The sequence below is a fragment of the Equus przewalskii genome, chromosome 11 (assembly GCF_037783145.1).
Source record: "Equus przewalskii isolate Varuska chromosome 11, EquPr2, whole genome shotgun sequence".
Classification (NCBI taxonomy): Eukaryota; Metazoa; Chordata; class Mammalia; order Perissodactyla; family Equidae; genus Equus; species Equus przewalskii.
In genome coordinates, this window is record NC_091841.1 from 28,824,808 (window position 1) to 28,839,418 (window position 14,611).

Genomic DNA, 14,611 nt, shown 5'->3' on the forward strand with positions numbered 1-14,611 from the left:
GGCGCTGACAGGAGGCTGACCCCCATCTCCAGAAGCCCCCAAGCATCAGCTCTCAGCCTCACCTGCTGCACCCAATGGGAGCTGAGGGCTGAGGCCCCAGAGGAGCAGGGGAGCCCCGGGTCTCGCTCCCGGCTGGGTGAGGGTTCCGCCTCCTTGCCGCCCTAAGGCTCAGCAAGTGTGTCTTCAGGCTCAAGGTCAGGCCCAGCCGTCCTGCGGGCCCCTCGAGGCCAGAGAAGCCTCCGGCCCCTCCGGCCAGGGTCTGGGGACTGCTGCTGCTTCTAAGACTCCAGCAGGGGGAGGAGGGGCCTTCCAGGGGGAGGAGGGGCCTTCCCGGAACAGCAGTGCCCCAAGAGCCAGGAGGCATGCCTTCAGCCACAGCCCTGAGCCCTGTACCTCCTTCCCCGACTCCAGGCAAAGCCTCCAGTGGGTCCTGGGCGCCCTCCACGACCTCCCTTCGCATCACAGCTACAGGGACGGCCGCGTGAGGAGCCCGCTGGGAGGCACTGTGTCCTGCAGGATGGTGAGGGGCAGAGCCACCCACGGCCGAGCTCCAGAAGGGTCCTGGGAGGAAACGGCACAGTCTGCCACTGGGCCAGAGCCCTCGATTGTGGGACCCCTCTGGGTCCTTGCCCCTGCAAGGTGTCTGCTGGCAGATTCCCTTCCCCTTCCACGGCCCCCAGACCAGCTGCTCCTGGCCCCAGGCCTGGGGGTCGCTGTTCCACAGCCTGCCTCCCACCCATAGCTAGTTCACCCGGTTCAGCCCCACCGTCAGCTGGAAGGGACCTCCCGCCACCCTCCACTGAGCTTCTAGAGCACTTGCTCCCTCCACTCCTCCCCTCTGGCTCCCTCATACCACTCCCCTGCCTCGCCCGGTGAAAGGTAACCCTACCGTCTGCAGAGGGGCAGCAGCTAGACCCAGAAATCCAGGAGCTGGGAGGACTGACCAGCACAGAGGAACGGTGCCAGCCTGCAGGGAGGGGACAGATGCCAGCAGGAGAGGGGGCTCCCACCCCGGGACCTGGCAGGAGCAGGAGACATGGGGCACTGGGGAGCCATAGAGGATTTGTGAGCAAGGAGGGCTACGGTCAGATGGGCATTTTGGGACCATCACACTGGCCATGCCGAGGGACAGAATACAGTGGGGAGAGTCCAGAGGCCTGAAGCTAGCCGTGGAGATGGAGACAGGGCACCAAGGAGGGCTGTCCCTGAAGCAGGGGCGAGTGTGTGAGCAGGAGGGGCGGGGTTGGGGAGGAGCAGCGGCTGAAGGGAGGTCGCAGGTGACTCAAGGAAGCAAGGGAGGGAGGCGAGGGGTGGGAGAGGCCGCAGCAAGACACAGCAGGAATGGCCTTTGGAGTTGGCAATGCGAAGGTCATCGCAGGGGCAGGACTGAAGGAGCAGGAGATGAGGACGGGGACAGCGAGTGTAGACAGTGGCTTGGAGAGGCTTGGCAGTTGCCGGGACAGAGAGGAAGGAATGAAGGGAGATGGAGGGGCTTTTCTGGTGCTTTTTTAAGAAGGGAGAATCCTGCCCATGTTTACAAGCCGAGCGGGTGGAGCGAGAAGAGGGGGTGAGCTGGACTTAGGCCAGGCAGGAGGGGTCCCGGGAGCGGGGCGAGGACCTGGGGAAGGAGAGGGGGTCAGTGCGAGGGAGGGGATTCGCCTGGCAAGAGGTGGGCCACAGCAGAGCCAGGAGGCCTGGGTTCAAATCCCAGCCTGGCCACTTTGCAGCTGTGTGACCTTGGGCAGGTGCCACGCCTGTCCTGAGCCGTGGTATCTCTCTTGAGGGGTGGCGTTAAACTGGGACTTTTTGCCTTGGTTTTGTCTGATATTGAAGGCCTAAGACAAAATGATAGGTGCTGTCCTGCCGGGGTTTCCAAGCTTTAGGGGGTCCCCAAGCCACCCCTCCAGCCTGCCCATCCCCCACGGGGGACATGCTCCCTGGTGCCCCTGCACCTGCCTCGGTACTTGGACCCCGAATTCCCTGTCCGAACAGTAGGAAGCCTGAGTCCCAGGCTGTGTGGACACCTCCACCTGGGAGACTGCCCCTGGGGCAGAAGTCCAGGGAGGTCCTGGGCCAGGTCTCCTCCTGTCACCTTGCTCCAACACAGAGGAGTCCAGAAAGTTCCCCACGGCATTGCCTTCCTGGTGTTATGAGGCGTATTCATCCATCCAGGAGGACAGAACGCTCCTTACTCCACAGTCTGTGGGCTGATCTATAACTTTTTTTTTTTCACAGTGACCATCCATAATTTTATTACATAGGTTCAAAATTTGCAGGGGTTGGCCCTGTGGCATGGTGGTAAAGTTCGGCATATTCTGCTTCGGCGGCCCAGGTTCACAGGTTTGGATCCTGGGTGCAGACCTACACCACTTGTCAGCCATGCTGTGGCAGCAACCCACACACAAAATAGAGGAAGATTGGCATAGATGTTAGCTGAGGGCTAATCTTCCTCAGCAAAAAAAAAAAAAAAAGTTAAGGTTTTGCTACATTTGCCAAAAATATAAATATTGAAAGTACGTTGCAGACAATATGGTGCTACTCCGTTAAATCATTTGAAGAGAGTTCCTAAGAACATTCTCCTCCATAAACAGAACAGTTGTGTTGCATCTAAAAAAATACTCATAATTCTTAACATCATCAGAGTTATTTCTTAAGCAGTTTTTTTAAAAGATCAGTCTGTCTTTTTTGTCTCTTTTTATCTAGAAAAATTCCTCCGCTTTTTTTTTTTAATGGGAAGTGATGAGGTAAAGTGGCAGGCACAGTCTGGGCCCGCTTTGCTCGCTCTTTTGTCCCGGGTCTCCCACGTGCCCGGGGTGAGGGTCCGGCAGCTGGGAGCCTGGTCCCACTAGCCCCAGGGTGACCAGTGTGCCCCTCTTTGCCTGGGACCTTCCCAGTTTTAGCCCTGAACATCCTGCCTCCTGGGATCCCTCAGTTCCAGGCAAACCGGGGTGGTGGGTCCCCCAAACGAGTCCATGGCCCACCGTGAGCGTGTAAAGGAGGGGTGGGCCCAGCGTCTCCCAGGGGTGTCACCTTTGTCCTGAGACTGGCAAGAGGCTCTTCAAGGAACCAGGGGGACAAATGTCCCCTGGAGCTGGGGTCTGGACATGGGGACAACGTGTGTGTCTGGTGATTGTTCTAGGCCTGATAAATTAAAGGTCAAGGCCATCGCCGTGGCTGCCCGGCCGGCCGTGGAACTAGACAAGTGGCCGTGCTTTCTGGATGACTGGGCAAAGGCGTGTGTCCCAGGGGCCAGGCGCCCTCTGAGAAATAGCCAAGGTGACCACAAGGGGCCCCATAGAGAAGACAGAAGCAACGTCTGGAACCCCCAATCCTACAGGTTTTGTCCAGCCTGAGTCACAGGGGCGCCAGTCGCCCCGGCTCCCACCCAGCCCTGCCCCTCCGCTCACTCTCTGCCCTGGGTGCTGGGAGCCACACCCCCCAGGCCCCCTCACCTCAGAGCCGGGGCCCCGGGGCCCAGCGTTGAACTCCTTCTTCCGTAGCTGCTCCTCTGGGATCACGGCCGCAGCCCCGAGGATGCCCAGCGCTCTTCCCCACACCCCAGGCGCTGCCCACTCTGCGACACCACCGGGATCTCCGCTCGCTCGACAAGTTCAAGGCGTGACTGCATCCCACCCGGGGGCTCCTCCCTTCCTTTCACGACGCTCATGTCTCAGTGGATGGCAGCCCCCACCTCCAGGTGCTCAGGCCAAACCTTCTGACCTCACCATTGACTCCTCCTTCCTTCAGCTTTGACCTCGCTCTCCACGTCCTCTCGACCCTCAGAGAGATCCAGAATCCAGCCACTTCTCACCATCTCCGCTCCTGCCCTCAGTGACCCCCATCTTGAACTTGGACCACGGCAATGACCCCTCAGCTGGCCCCTTAGTTCCCCTCCTGCCCCTTCTATTTCCCACACAGTAGCAGAGAGATTCTGTAAAATGGAAATCAAATCCCTTGCTCCATCTGCTCCTGGCCCTCCGAGGGTCCCCCCCCCCATCCATCTCACTCAGAGGAGATGACCTCCATGGCCCTGAAGAGCTGGCCCGCTCCTCTCTGACCTGGGCTGTCTCTGCCGCGGCCCCTCCAGCCCCTCGCTGTGCCTCAGGGCCTTTGCACTGGCCTTCCCTGCTGGCCACAAGGCTCTCTCCCACCCTTCTTCCAGGTTCCTGCACAAATGTCACCCTCCTGGTGAGGGCTTCCTCACCCCTTGACCCTCTTACCCTGCTTTATTTTTTCCAGAGCAGCTGTCATCATGTGACCCCCTGGAGCAGGGGTGGACGGCTGTTTCTGTGCCGGGCTGGAGAGCCACGGGCTTCACAGGCACACAGTCTCTGTTGCAACTACTCAGCTTCACCATCACAGTGTGAAACAGTCAGAGACGACACCCTGGACGAGCCCTTACCTCTCTGACCTCAGTTCCCTTCCCTGCAGGATGGGTTGTGAAGATCAGGGACTGTACTAATGTCCTGGGGCTGCCATAACGAATCTCCCAAACCAGCTGGCTTAAAACAGCAGAAATGGGGGCTGGCCTGGTGGCATCATGGTTACGTTTGCACGCTCCACTTCGGTGGCCCAGGGTTTGCCGGTTCAGATCCCGGGTGTGGACATGGCACCGCTTGGCAAGCCATGCTGTGGCAGGCATCCCACATATAACGTAGAGGAAGATGGGCATGGATGTTAGCTCAGGGCCAGTCTTCCTCAGCAAAAAAGAGGAGGATTGGTAGTGGATGTTAGCTCAGGGCTAATCTTCCACAAAAATAATAATAATAAAAATGCCCAGCAGAAATGGATTTTCTCCGAGTCTGGAGGCCGGAGGTCTGAAATCAAGGTGTCACAGGGCCATGCTCCACCCAGAGGCTCTTGGGGAGCGTCCTTTCTGCCTCTTCCAGCTTCTGGGGACTCCAGGCTCACGACTGCCTCCCTCCCCGCTCTGCCTCATCTTCACGTGGCTGCTCCTCTCCTTTCTCCTCCTCTCCCGTCTGTCGCAAATCTCCTTCTGTCTTTCTTCTATAAGGACATTTGTCATCGGATTTAGGGTCCATCCGGATAATCCAGGATGATCTCGTCTTAAGATCCTTAATTATATCTGCAAAGACCATTTTTCCAAACAGATTAACAGTCAGGTTTCTGGGATTAGAACGTGCATACAACTTTTTTTGGGGGGCCACCATTCAACCCACTTCAGGTGTCTTTAAAGTGCTTAAAAAGGAGAATGAAATCTGAATGTCAGCTCCTCAATCTGCAGTGAAAATAAGACTGTTAAGCGGGCCAGACACTCGTGTGGTTCTGTCCAGAACATTCTCCCTCATGACGCAAGTTACACGGCAAGCCACAGCACCAGGAGGGTCGAAGCTCAGAGCTACAGGGACTAAGGAATGGATGACAACTATCAGGGGAGGCACCCGGCTCAGCCATCCTGATGTCCTGTCTTGGGCCCCAAGTTCATCACCATTCACAGTGATGCAGTGCTTTAAAGTATAAACAGCATTTTTTTTTTTTTTTTTTTTTTTGGTGAGGAAGATTGGCTCTGAGCTAACATCCATGCCAATCTTCCTCTATTTCGTATGCAGGACGCCATGACAGCATGGCTTGATGAGCGGTGTGTAGGTTCCACACCTGGGATCCAAACCTGCGAACCCAGGGCTGCCCAAGCAGTGTGCGCCAACTCAACCACTACGCCATCAGACCGGCCCCTAAGGAGCATTTTACAAGTCTTATCTTATTTGAGGTTCACACCAGCACTGAGAGATAAGCAGTCGAGCAGATATCATCGTTTGCATTTTTATGAATGAGGAAATGGAGGCTCAGAGAGGTGAGTCCAGCCTGTGTCCCTCACATCCCAGCTACGGTTTCCATAGAAACCGTGTCTGGCTACCAACTTAGCTTTCTGGCCACCCTGCGCCAATGGCCGCCTTCCCCAGCCCGCCTCCCAGCAGGTGCCAGGAGCTGGTGCTGTGGCAGGGGAGAGGCCCCGGGGCTCTGAGGGATGGGCCGGTCAGCAGACACTCCCACCGTTGCCTCCACCGAGCTGCCCTCGGGAGGATGCTCGTGGCTCGGAGGCCCAGCCATGCTGGGAGCCCAAAGCACACCTCTGACCACAGCGGCCCGGCCTGCCCGGCGGGAAGCTTCTCATGCCCAGAATAACTCTCCAGAGTCAGCATGTTCCAGCTCGGGAGGGAGACCACAAAGGCACTTTTCCCCAATGTCATGGGGCTGAGATGTCATCCTTGGATGGGCCCGAAATGGACCCCGATTGAGCCTCTGTCCCCGGAAACGATTAGATCCGGCAGGTGCCAATGCCCCGTGACCTCCCTGGGGTGGAACTTGCATCAGACAAATAAATCGAGAGTGGGCGCTTCCAGACGCGAGGCGGAGGAAGAGCTCTGCGGCGTGACGAGCTGCGACAGGCAGCCTTCTGGGGAAGTCGAAGCTTAGCACGTTCTCCGGTTGCTTCTTACATGAGTGAAGAGTCTAAAAATGACCGCCCTTGCGAGGCCGGAATCCTGCGGGGTGAACTAGCGATCGGTCCTCACTGGTTCTTTGCAAACGACTTCTCGCAAAGCTCTGAGTGGAGTCGGGCAGCCCGGGATCCCGCTCTGAGGTCCCGAGACCTGGGGCACAGTCCCCTTCCTTTCGGGGAGAGGTCTCTGGTGGCACCCCCACGATGGATATCCCAAGAGTTGGCACAGGAAAGCCCGGGGCGCCCCAGGAGCTACTGCCAGCCTCCCCTAGCCCTGACCTACACGGCCTCTTCTGTATTTACCGAATTCTCCGGCTCTGGGGGTCCAGCCTTCCGCCTCCCTCCTCCGGAACACAGCATCCCGATGTCCGTTTACGTTCTTGCTTCATTTTCCTTTCAATCCTTCGCAACACTGCGCGTGGGGGCTTCAGCTTCTTCGCATCCCAGATTTAGAGTCTTGCCTTGAACTTCAGAGCAGCTGCTGTAACAAGGGCCCACTAGCAGAGCCCCTACGTGGGCCCCCCATGGTCCCCCGCCCCTCATCCCCACAGCCAGCGTCCTTAGGGAGACCATTAGCTCTTCCTAAAGCACCCCGAATCAACCCCTTCTTGCCACTCATGAGTCCCCCACCCTGCCAGTCCAGGCTGCCATCTCTCCTGGCTGCTACCCCGGTACCCACCCGCTGGCCAGCCCCCCACCCCCTCTCCCTCCTGACAGTCCTGTCCCCATTCAGCAGCCAGAGTGCTCCTTTTGTAAACATCAATCAGATCTTTCCACTTCATTCATTCATTCATTCAACAAACAGTTATTGAGTGCCTACCATGTGCCAGGCCCTGTCTAGGCTCAGGGGACCCACAGGGAACAGAACACTGAACTCTCTGTTCTTACGGAGCCTCCATTCTGGTGGAGGGAAGAAAGGTAGTCTGTCAGATGGCGGTCAGGGCAAAGAAGAAAGCTGAAGTGGAGAAATGGAGCAGGAGGTGCTGGCAAGGGTGGGCAGTGGACTGGGGTGTTTTGCAATTTTTGAGGGGGGGGTCAGGGAAGGCCAGATGAGGAGCTGAAGAAGTAGGGAGTGAACCATGTGGATAACGGGATAAAAGAGTCCCAGCAAGAGAGACCAGCAAGTGCAAAGGCCCTGAGGCAGAGGGTGCTGGTGTGTTTGAGGACCAGCAAGGAGGCCATTGTAGCTTAGCAGGGTGAGGGAGAGGACGGGGAGTCCATAAGGAGGCTGGAGAGATAAAGGGAGAGGTGTGGCCAGATCAGGCCCCATAGGTGCCATAAGGCCTTTGGCTTCTATTCGGACTGATATGGGAGCCATAACAGGTTCTTGAGCAGAGGAAGGGTATGATCTGATTTGTTTTAACAGGCTCACTCTCGCTGCTGTGAGATCAGGCTGAAGTGGTTCAAGGCCAGAAGCAGGAGACCCATCAAGGGGTGAGGGGTGACCCAAACTGGGGTGGCGGTGGCGGAGGTGTGAGTAGAGCTGGGAGTCTGCCTCTGTTAGTGCCACTGGGCTTGCGAATAGGGTGGAGGAGAAGACCCAGCAGGAAGTTTGCTGCTTAAATCCCCACGAAGGCTTTCCCATCGCTCTTGGGGTAAATTCTTGACTCCCTCTCTGGGTCTGACACGCGCTGGCCTCAGCTGGCTTCTCCCGCTGCCCTGCTGCCTGTGCCTGCTGCGTGGTGGTGGCTCACATGTCCCTACCTCCCTAGGTCAGAACTTCCCCGGACACTGTTGCCCAACACCCTCCATTTGCATGGCATTCCTCACCATCTGTCAACGGTGTTGTTTTTTTTTTTTTTTTTAATTTTGCCTTCTTTGTGTCTCCTTCCCTAGAATATAAACCCCAAGAGGACAGAGATGCTGTCCTGGCCACCAGCTTTGTGAAGCTATCACAGATGCATGAAGAAGGCAGTGCCCGGGAGCACCCGCTCCTTTGCTGGTTACTGCCAGTTCTCCAGCACCTGCAAGGTAGGCATGGCCGCCCCTGTTTCACAAGGGCAGACAGTTTGCCAGGAGGGGTTATATTTAAGCTGCTCAAGGGCACACCCGGTTCCAGGAGGCAGGAGTTTGAACTCGGGACCACGGTTCCAGAGCCGGTGCCGCGGCCCCTCCCAGCCCCTCCCGTGTCCTGAGCGTTCAGGGCTGAGCTGGACGCTCAGGTGGGCACAGGGCGGGGAACGCACGCTGCCTTCTTGTCGACCGAGTCAAAGGTGGGGTCTGCGAGCCTGGAGGGGCTTTCTCCCTCGGCCGCCTAGAAGCGTACTGGGAAGCACGGTAACCGGTCTTCGCGTAGCAGAATTAATGCAGGGGGCAGACATCTCAGCTAGTTTAAAAATAAAACCTCGAGCCCACCCCCACCAGCCCCCGCCTCTCTCCACCGTCCGCTTCTGTCCCTGCCCCGGCACCGCCTCGCGGTCGCCCTCCTCTGCCCTCCTCCGCGCCCCTCGCCAGTGAGAACAGGTGTCGCGGGGCCGCCCGACCGGACCCTGCCGGGGGTGGCTGCGCTCGCAGGAAAACGCACAGACCTGGCTCGGGGCCCCTGGCTTCCAGCCCCGAAAGCGCCTCCCCGTGGTGCCCTCGGGCCACCCCCCCATCCCCCGCCCCGCCTCCCGTGCCTCAGTTTCCCCATAGGCAAGGCGGGGGTCCCGGCGGCTCTACAGGTGACACACCTGCTTCCGGGACTTGTTCGTCCCGGGGCCCCGCGGGCTGGAAACCCGGCGCGCGCCCCCGCGCCCCCGAGGAGCCCGGGCGGCCGGCCCCCGGGGCTGGGGGGGGGGCGCGGGCAGGGCCGGGGGGCCGGCTCCGGGGGCGCCCGCGGGAGGGCGCGGCCGGCGCGGGGGGCGCGGGCGGGCTGCGGCGGCGGGGGGCGGAGACGCGGCGCGGCTTCCGCTCCCGCGCCCGCCTCCCTCCTCCCCCGTCGTCCTGGTCCGCGGCGCCCGAGGGGGGAGGCGGCAGGCGCCGGGAGCCGCGCGAGGAGCCGCCGCCGCCGCGCCATGGAGCCCGAGTGAGCGCGCGCGGGCCCGGCCGGCCCCGGACAACATGGAGGCGGCGCCGCCCCGGCTGCTGCTGCTCGCGCTCTGCTGCAGCCTGGCCCCCGCCGCGGGTAGGTGGGCGCGGGCCCGAGGGACAATGGCCCGGGCGGTCCCGCGGCCAAGTGCGCGGCGCCGCCTCGGAAGCGACTTGGCAAGTTGGGGGCGAGTTGGGGCGCGCGCCGCGGGGCCCCGCCGCCCCCCGCAGCTCCCCGCGCCCGGGGGCCGCGCGCCGGCCCTTTGTCTCGCCCGCCCGGGCCCCTCCCGGGGACGCCGGGCCCCCTCCCGCGTCCCGGGCGGGCGAGCAGGGCGCGCGGGCGGCGCCGACCCCGCCAGGTGCGGCGCGGGCGGGTCCTCACCTGCCCGGGCCCCGGGGCGCGCTCGGAAGTGCCGCCCGCGGGCAGCGGGCCGGGCGAGGCGGCGCCGGGGCGGTGGGGACCCCGGCCCGCGGGCGGCACAGAGCGGGCACGTTCGGCCCGGAGACAGGCCTCGGCGCCCTGCGTCGGGAACTCTTCGGCGAGCCTGTTTCCGATGGCCGCGCGGCCGGCCTGCGAGCTCCGAGAACTGATGCAAGTTGCAAGAGAAAGTTCTCAGTCCGGGCGCCGGGCGGCCTGGCCTGGCGCGCGGCCCCCTTTCATCGGCGTTGCTGTCGGTTTCCAAACGGACTGACACCTGCCAGGTGCCCGGGCGACCCGTCTGGCCTCCGGGGCCCCACACAGTGGCCGCCGATCGCTCGGGGTCCCCCGCGGGGCCCGGCTGCGTGGGGGCCGCCGCGCGGGAGGGCGGCGCGCTCGGGTCTCGGCTCCGCACACCCTGTGGGAGATCGAGGGCTGAGGACCTTTCTGTGCAACTTTTGGTGTGTCCCGAGGGGTGGAGTTGAGGTCAGGAGGACTCAGGAAACCTAAGCGCCCTGTGAAACGCGACACATGTTACTTTAATTTGGAGATTGCCATGTGGGTTTTGAGCAAGCCTCTCCTACCTAAATCCTTCTCTTCGGACGTGAGTGTTTTGTTTTTCTGGAGTGTGGCTGGCCGAGTGGCCGCGGCCAGCGAGTCCTGTGCTCTCTGGGCTACACTTCTGCTGGTGGCAGTGTGTTGGGGGGGGGGTCCCTCGAGTCCCTTTGTCTGGGCCTCTTTAAGGCTAGCAGCTGTCTCCCTGAATATTTCGAGTGTGGCTCTGCAGGGAGATGTCCTGGCCTGGCTCTGTGGTGGCATTCCCAGGGCCTCGGCCCCTCCATGGAGGTTTGGGGGGGCGCAGAGGGGGTGTTTCCCCAAGTCTGCCTGCCTCCCAGCCCGAGCCCAGAGACTGCCTCACCCCAAATCTGTCTTTCTTGGGAGCCTGTTTACGTTTCTCAGCCGCGTCTGATAGCACAACAAGGTGACGACAGAACAATGACAGTGTCTGGGTAGTTCAGGCCAGCCCTGCTCCTTTTCTCTTCCGGAAATGCCTGGATCACGGAGGCAAAAGGGTTTTTTTTTTGGGAAGATGTTTGTTTTAAAGGTGGGGTTTCTCAGCCGGCTACGTTGCCTTTCGCTTTGTCGCAGTTTTGAATTTCCTGTACCTTTTGGGGTGACATTGCTGGAGTCGAACACCCGTCGGTCGGTCGTGCGGTTCGAGCCCCCACAAGTCACATCTGTGGAGTTCGGTTGTATATGAGACAGAAATAGAGCTGATTATTTTAACGTTAGGAAGTATGTCAACACGAGGATTTTAGAGCCCCGGCTAGTTGTGGCAGTCCTGTCCTAAAATGGGAGGAGAAGGAGGGATCTTTCTGCAGGACGATTTTGACCCTTTTCGATCTGCGATGTCCCACGTTTCTATGTTAGATTTATGCCTCAGTCCGGAGAGAAGCCAGTAAGTTTGTAGTTAATTATTTTTCCTGATTGCTTCCTGTTGCAATTCGAAGCTGTGAGCCCACGGAAATGCCTTTGTTCTTGTGGTCCCGGTGCTGGGAATGGCCTTTGCCAGATCCACGGCCCGGGCCTCTCCCCGCTGGCCCCACAGCACTTGCTCCAGGAGCCCCCCCACCCCCCCAGGGTGGTTCCTGCAGACGCTCACTGCCCGGCCCCCTGGGAGGGCCCAGCAGGTGGGTGTTAAGGAAATGCTGCGTGGAGCCCACTGAGGGAATTCCCCCACAAAGGACCCTCTGCTTTTTAAAGCAGAGCCCGCATACTTTTCACCCTCTCGCTCAGATCCAAGAATTTACCCCGTGCACCCGGGTGAGCCAACATTTGCTGTGGAGATCCCGTCGGAGTTGGAACCCGTTTAATTTCAGCTGCACTGTGTCACCGCTCAGGCATTTAGCAAAATTTGCACGCTGGGATGGGGGGGGTGTAGTCAGGTGAGGACTCAGCATGGCTTCCTGCCCTGTGGCCTGGGCTTGCCAGGGCTGAGAGCGGGGACTTTGGGGGTCAGACAAGCCTGGGTTTACGCGCTCAATTGCTGTTTGACTTTGCATGACTTACTTAACTTCTCTGTGTCCGGTGTCCTTCCTGGATTCTCTCCCGCCCAGGCAGTCGGGAGCGTCGGATGCTGTGTGTGCACCCCTCGGCACCATTCCTGTCCTGGGCGAGAGACAGGTCGTGGCTGAGCTGCGATGCTCATTGTGTCACGGGGTCCTTGATCTTTCTGGCCTGGGAGGTCTAGAAGCCGTTACCGGGCAGTCTGGATGATTCCTCTGTGCACGACCTTGGATGTTTAGTGCACTGACTTGTTTATTGCTGCAACATGGGGTGAGGGTCCTTGGGAAAGTGTGGACAGGGCCCGAGTGCCCAGGGTCTGATCCCAGCCTTGCTGGTTGCGGTGTGGGGGAGCTTGGGCGGCTGGCTCCACTTTTGTGTGCCTCAGTTTTCTCTTCTGTAAATGGGGCTAAGAATACTCAATTGGGCCAATTCAGGGAGTTAACACCTGCCCGCTAAGAGCTGTGTCCGCTCTTAGTGTCGTTCCTCCTTCTCTTGGGCGCCTGGTACCGTGTGAAGCCCTGGGGAGAGAAGAGTGCAGAACGGACAGAATGGCAGATGAGGCCGGGGCTTTGCTGTCGGAGGGGAAGCAGGCAAAGGAAGCCGACGGGCAGCTGTGGGAGAGGGGGCGCGGGGACTCCCCCCCTCACCGGCCCAGAGCCCCGTCCTCGAGGACCGGGTGGTCTCCTCCACGGAGAGAGGCCAGATGACGCTGCGGAGTCTGGATGTGATCCAGAAGGCGATGGAAGCTCCTGGAAGACTTTAGTGAGGGGGGGTAGGAAATGCGGGCTGGAGTCAGGTCTGTATTGGGTGAAAGGTGTGGAATCGATCTTTTTTCTTCCTTTAATTAAGGTGAAAATCACATATTATAAAATACAGCATTTTAAAGGACACAGTTCGACGGTCTGTAGCACATTCTGCGTGTCCTGTAGCCACCGCATCTCTCAAGTTACCAGACTTTTCTGTCACCCCGAAATAAAACTCCATACCTGTGAATCAGTAACTTCCCGTGTCCCCTACCCCCAGCCCGAGGCAGCCACCAGTCTGCTTTCTGTCCCCATGGAGGTGTCTGTTCTGGACGTTTCGTACACGTGGACTCGTACGACACGTGGCCTTTTGTGTCTGGCTTCGTCACTCGTTTAGCATGATGTTTTCGATGCGGGTCCCCGTCGTAGCGTGGGTCGGTACTCTGTTCCTTTTTATGGCCGAATGTCGTATGGATGGAGCACGTTTTGCTTCTCCATTCACCCGTCAGTGGCTCGGTCTCCGCTGGGGGCTGTGGTGGCCCCATGGGGTTTGCACAGCAGGAGCTGTTTCCAGCTTGGTGGGGACATGGACACATTTGTTCTTAGAGCCCCGTCTGTGTTCAGAGACGATGGGTGAGAGCTGATGCAGTGGGAGCCGGGGCGGAGGACAGGCTGGGGGCCAGTGCTGGCCTCAGGGGACGAGGGCTCTGGGAGGTGGACGGAGGGCCACGTTCAATATCGCAGAAGCCCTGAAAGAAACCGGACATTTGTGGCTTAGGAGGCCTCTCGGACAGTCACTTAAGACCCTCTCAAAATGGGGGGGGCTCTGATGGGAGCGAGGGGCTGCATCCAGCCCCTTCCCTTCCCGGGCCTGTTGACACATTGCTCAGAGAGCAGTGGTCTGCTCTGGGACAGACCACCCACGGGCCGTCCTGGGGACCACACGGGTCCAAGGGCTGCCGTGTGGGGGCAGCTGCGGCCACACATGCAGCCGCCCCGGGTCCCGCCCACTGCTCCAGGCTGCCCTCTGCTTTCTCATGAGCTCTGGAGAGCGGGTTGCTGTCTCCCGGCCTCAGTTTCCTCGTCCTCAAAATTGGGATGATGCATCTGCTTGCAGGGCGCTGGTTGGGGTTCAGTGAGCCAGTCTGGGAGGAGGCCCTGGGGGCCCTTCCCTCCAGGGCCTGGTTTCCTTATAAAAGTGCCCCGAGCGAGGGTCAAGATCCTGGTCACTCTCGTCTAGTTGGGGGCCGGGAGTGGTGGAAGATGTTGGGGGTCTGTGTTTGGCCCTTGTTTGCCCCCGAGGAGTGACTGGCAGTCCTGAACCGGGCTGGAACTCCAGCCAGGAGCAGACCTGGCTGCTGACCCTTCCCATGATAGGTGGGGGTCCCCACGTCCCTAAACCAAGTGGGGCCATGTGCCAACCAGGCCGTGCCCTTGCCCATGTCTGTTCTGCCCGTTCTGGAGCCCCGAGCAGCCCTGCTATCCGCTATCTGTTTGCCTCCTGGGCCTCCCTTTGCCCATCACCTGGCCGGGGGCAGATGACACTCCCCTGGTCTGCCCACGGGCTCGCCCCTGGTCACCTCTTTTCTGCTTTAAGGGTACTCTTATTTGTGGAGTCATACAATATTTGTCCTTTTGTGTCTAGCGTGTTTCATTTAGCATAATGTTTTCGAGGTTCATCTAAGTTGTAGCATGTATCAGAATCCCATTCCTTTTTATGGCTGAGTAATATTCCACTGTACAGATAGAGCATGTTTTCCTTATCCATTCCTCCGTTGCTGGACACTGGTTGGTTCCACCTTTAGATATTGTGAATGATGCTGCTGTGAACATTGCTGGGCATGTATCTGCTTGAGTCCCTGCTTTCACTTTTGGGGCTGTACCCAGAAGTGGAATTGCTGGATGACGTGGTAA

General features: G+C 59.5%; 1 protein-coding gene and 1 long non-coding RNA gene across 4 annotated transcripts in view; one reads left to right on the forward strand and one right to left on the reverse strand.

Moving 5' to 3' along the window:
• Window positions 1–5,769: 5,769 nt before the first annotated feature.
• Window positions 5,770–6,938, reverse strand: LOC139074531 (uncharacterized). The gene is made up of 2 exons (XR_011524212.1): window positions 6,764–6,938; window positions 5,770–6,503 (listed from the first exon to the last, which is right to left on the reverse strand). It is a non-coding gene; the product is annotated as an uncharacterized lncRNA (long non-coding RNA).
• A 2,438-nt stretch (window positions 6,939–9,376) lies between these two features.
• The window catches only part of LRP5 (LDL receptor related protein 5), a 108,110-nt gene continuing 102,875 nt past the window's right edge, over window positions 9,377–14,611 (forward strand). For 2 of the 3 annotated variants that reach the window (XM_070565671.1, XM_070565672.1), the window contains exon 1: window positions 9,381–9,566. In XM_070565671.1, the coding sequence (XP_070421772.1) occupies window positions 9,503–9,566 (64 nt within the window). In that variant the 5' untranslated portion in view covers window positions 9,381–9,502. Of the gene's footprint in view, window positions 9,567–14,611 lie in introns of all 3 variants that reach the window. The other variant, XM_070565673.1, reaches the window with a different exon arrangement.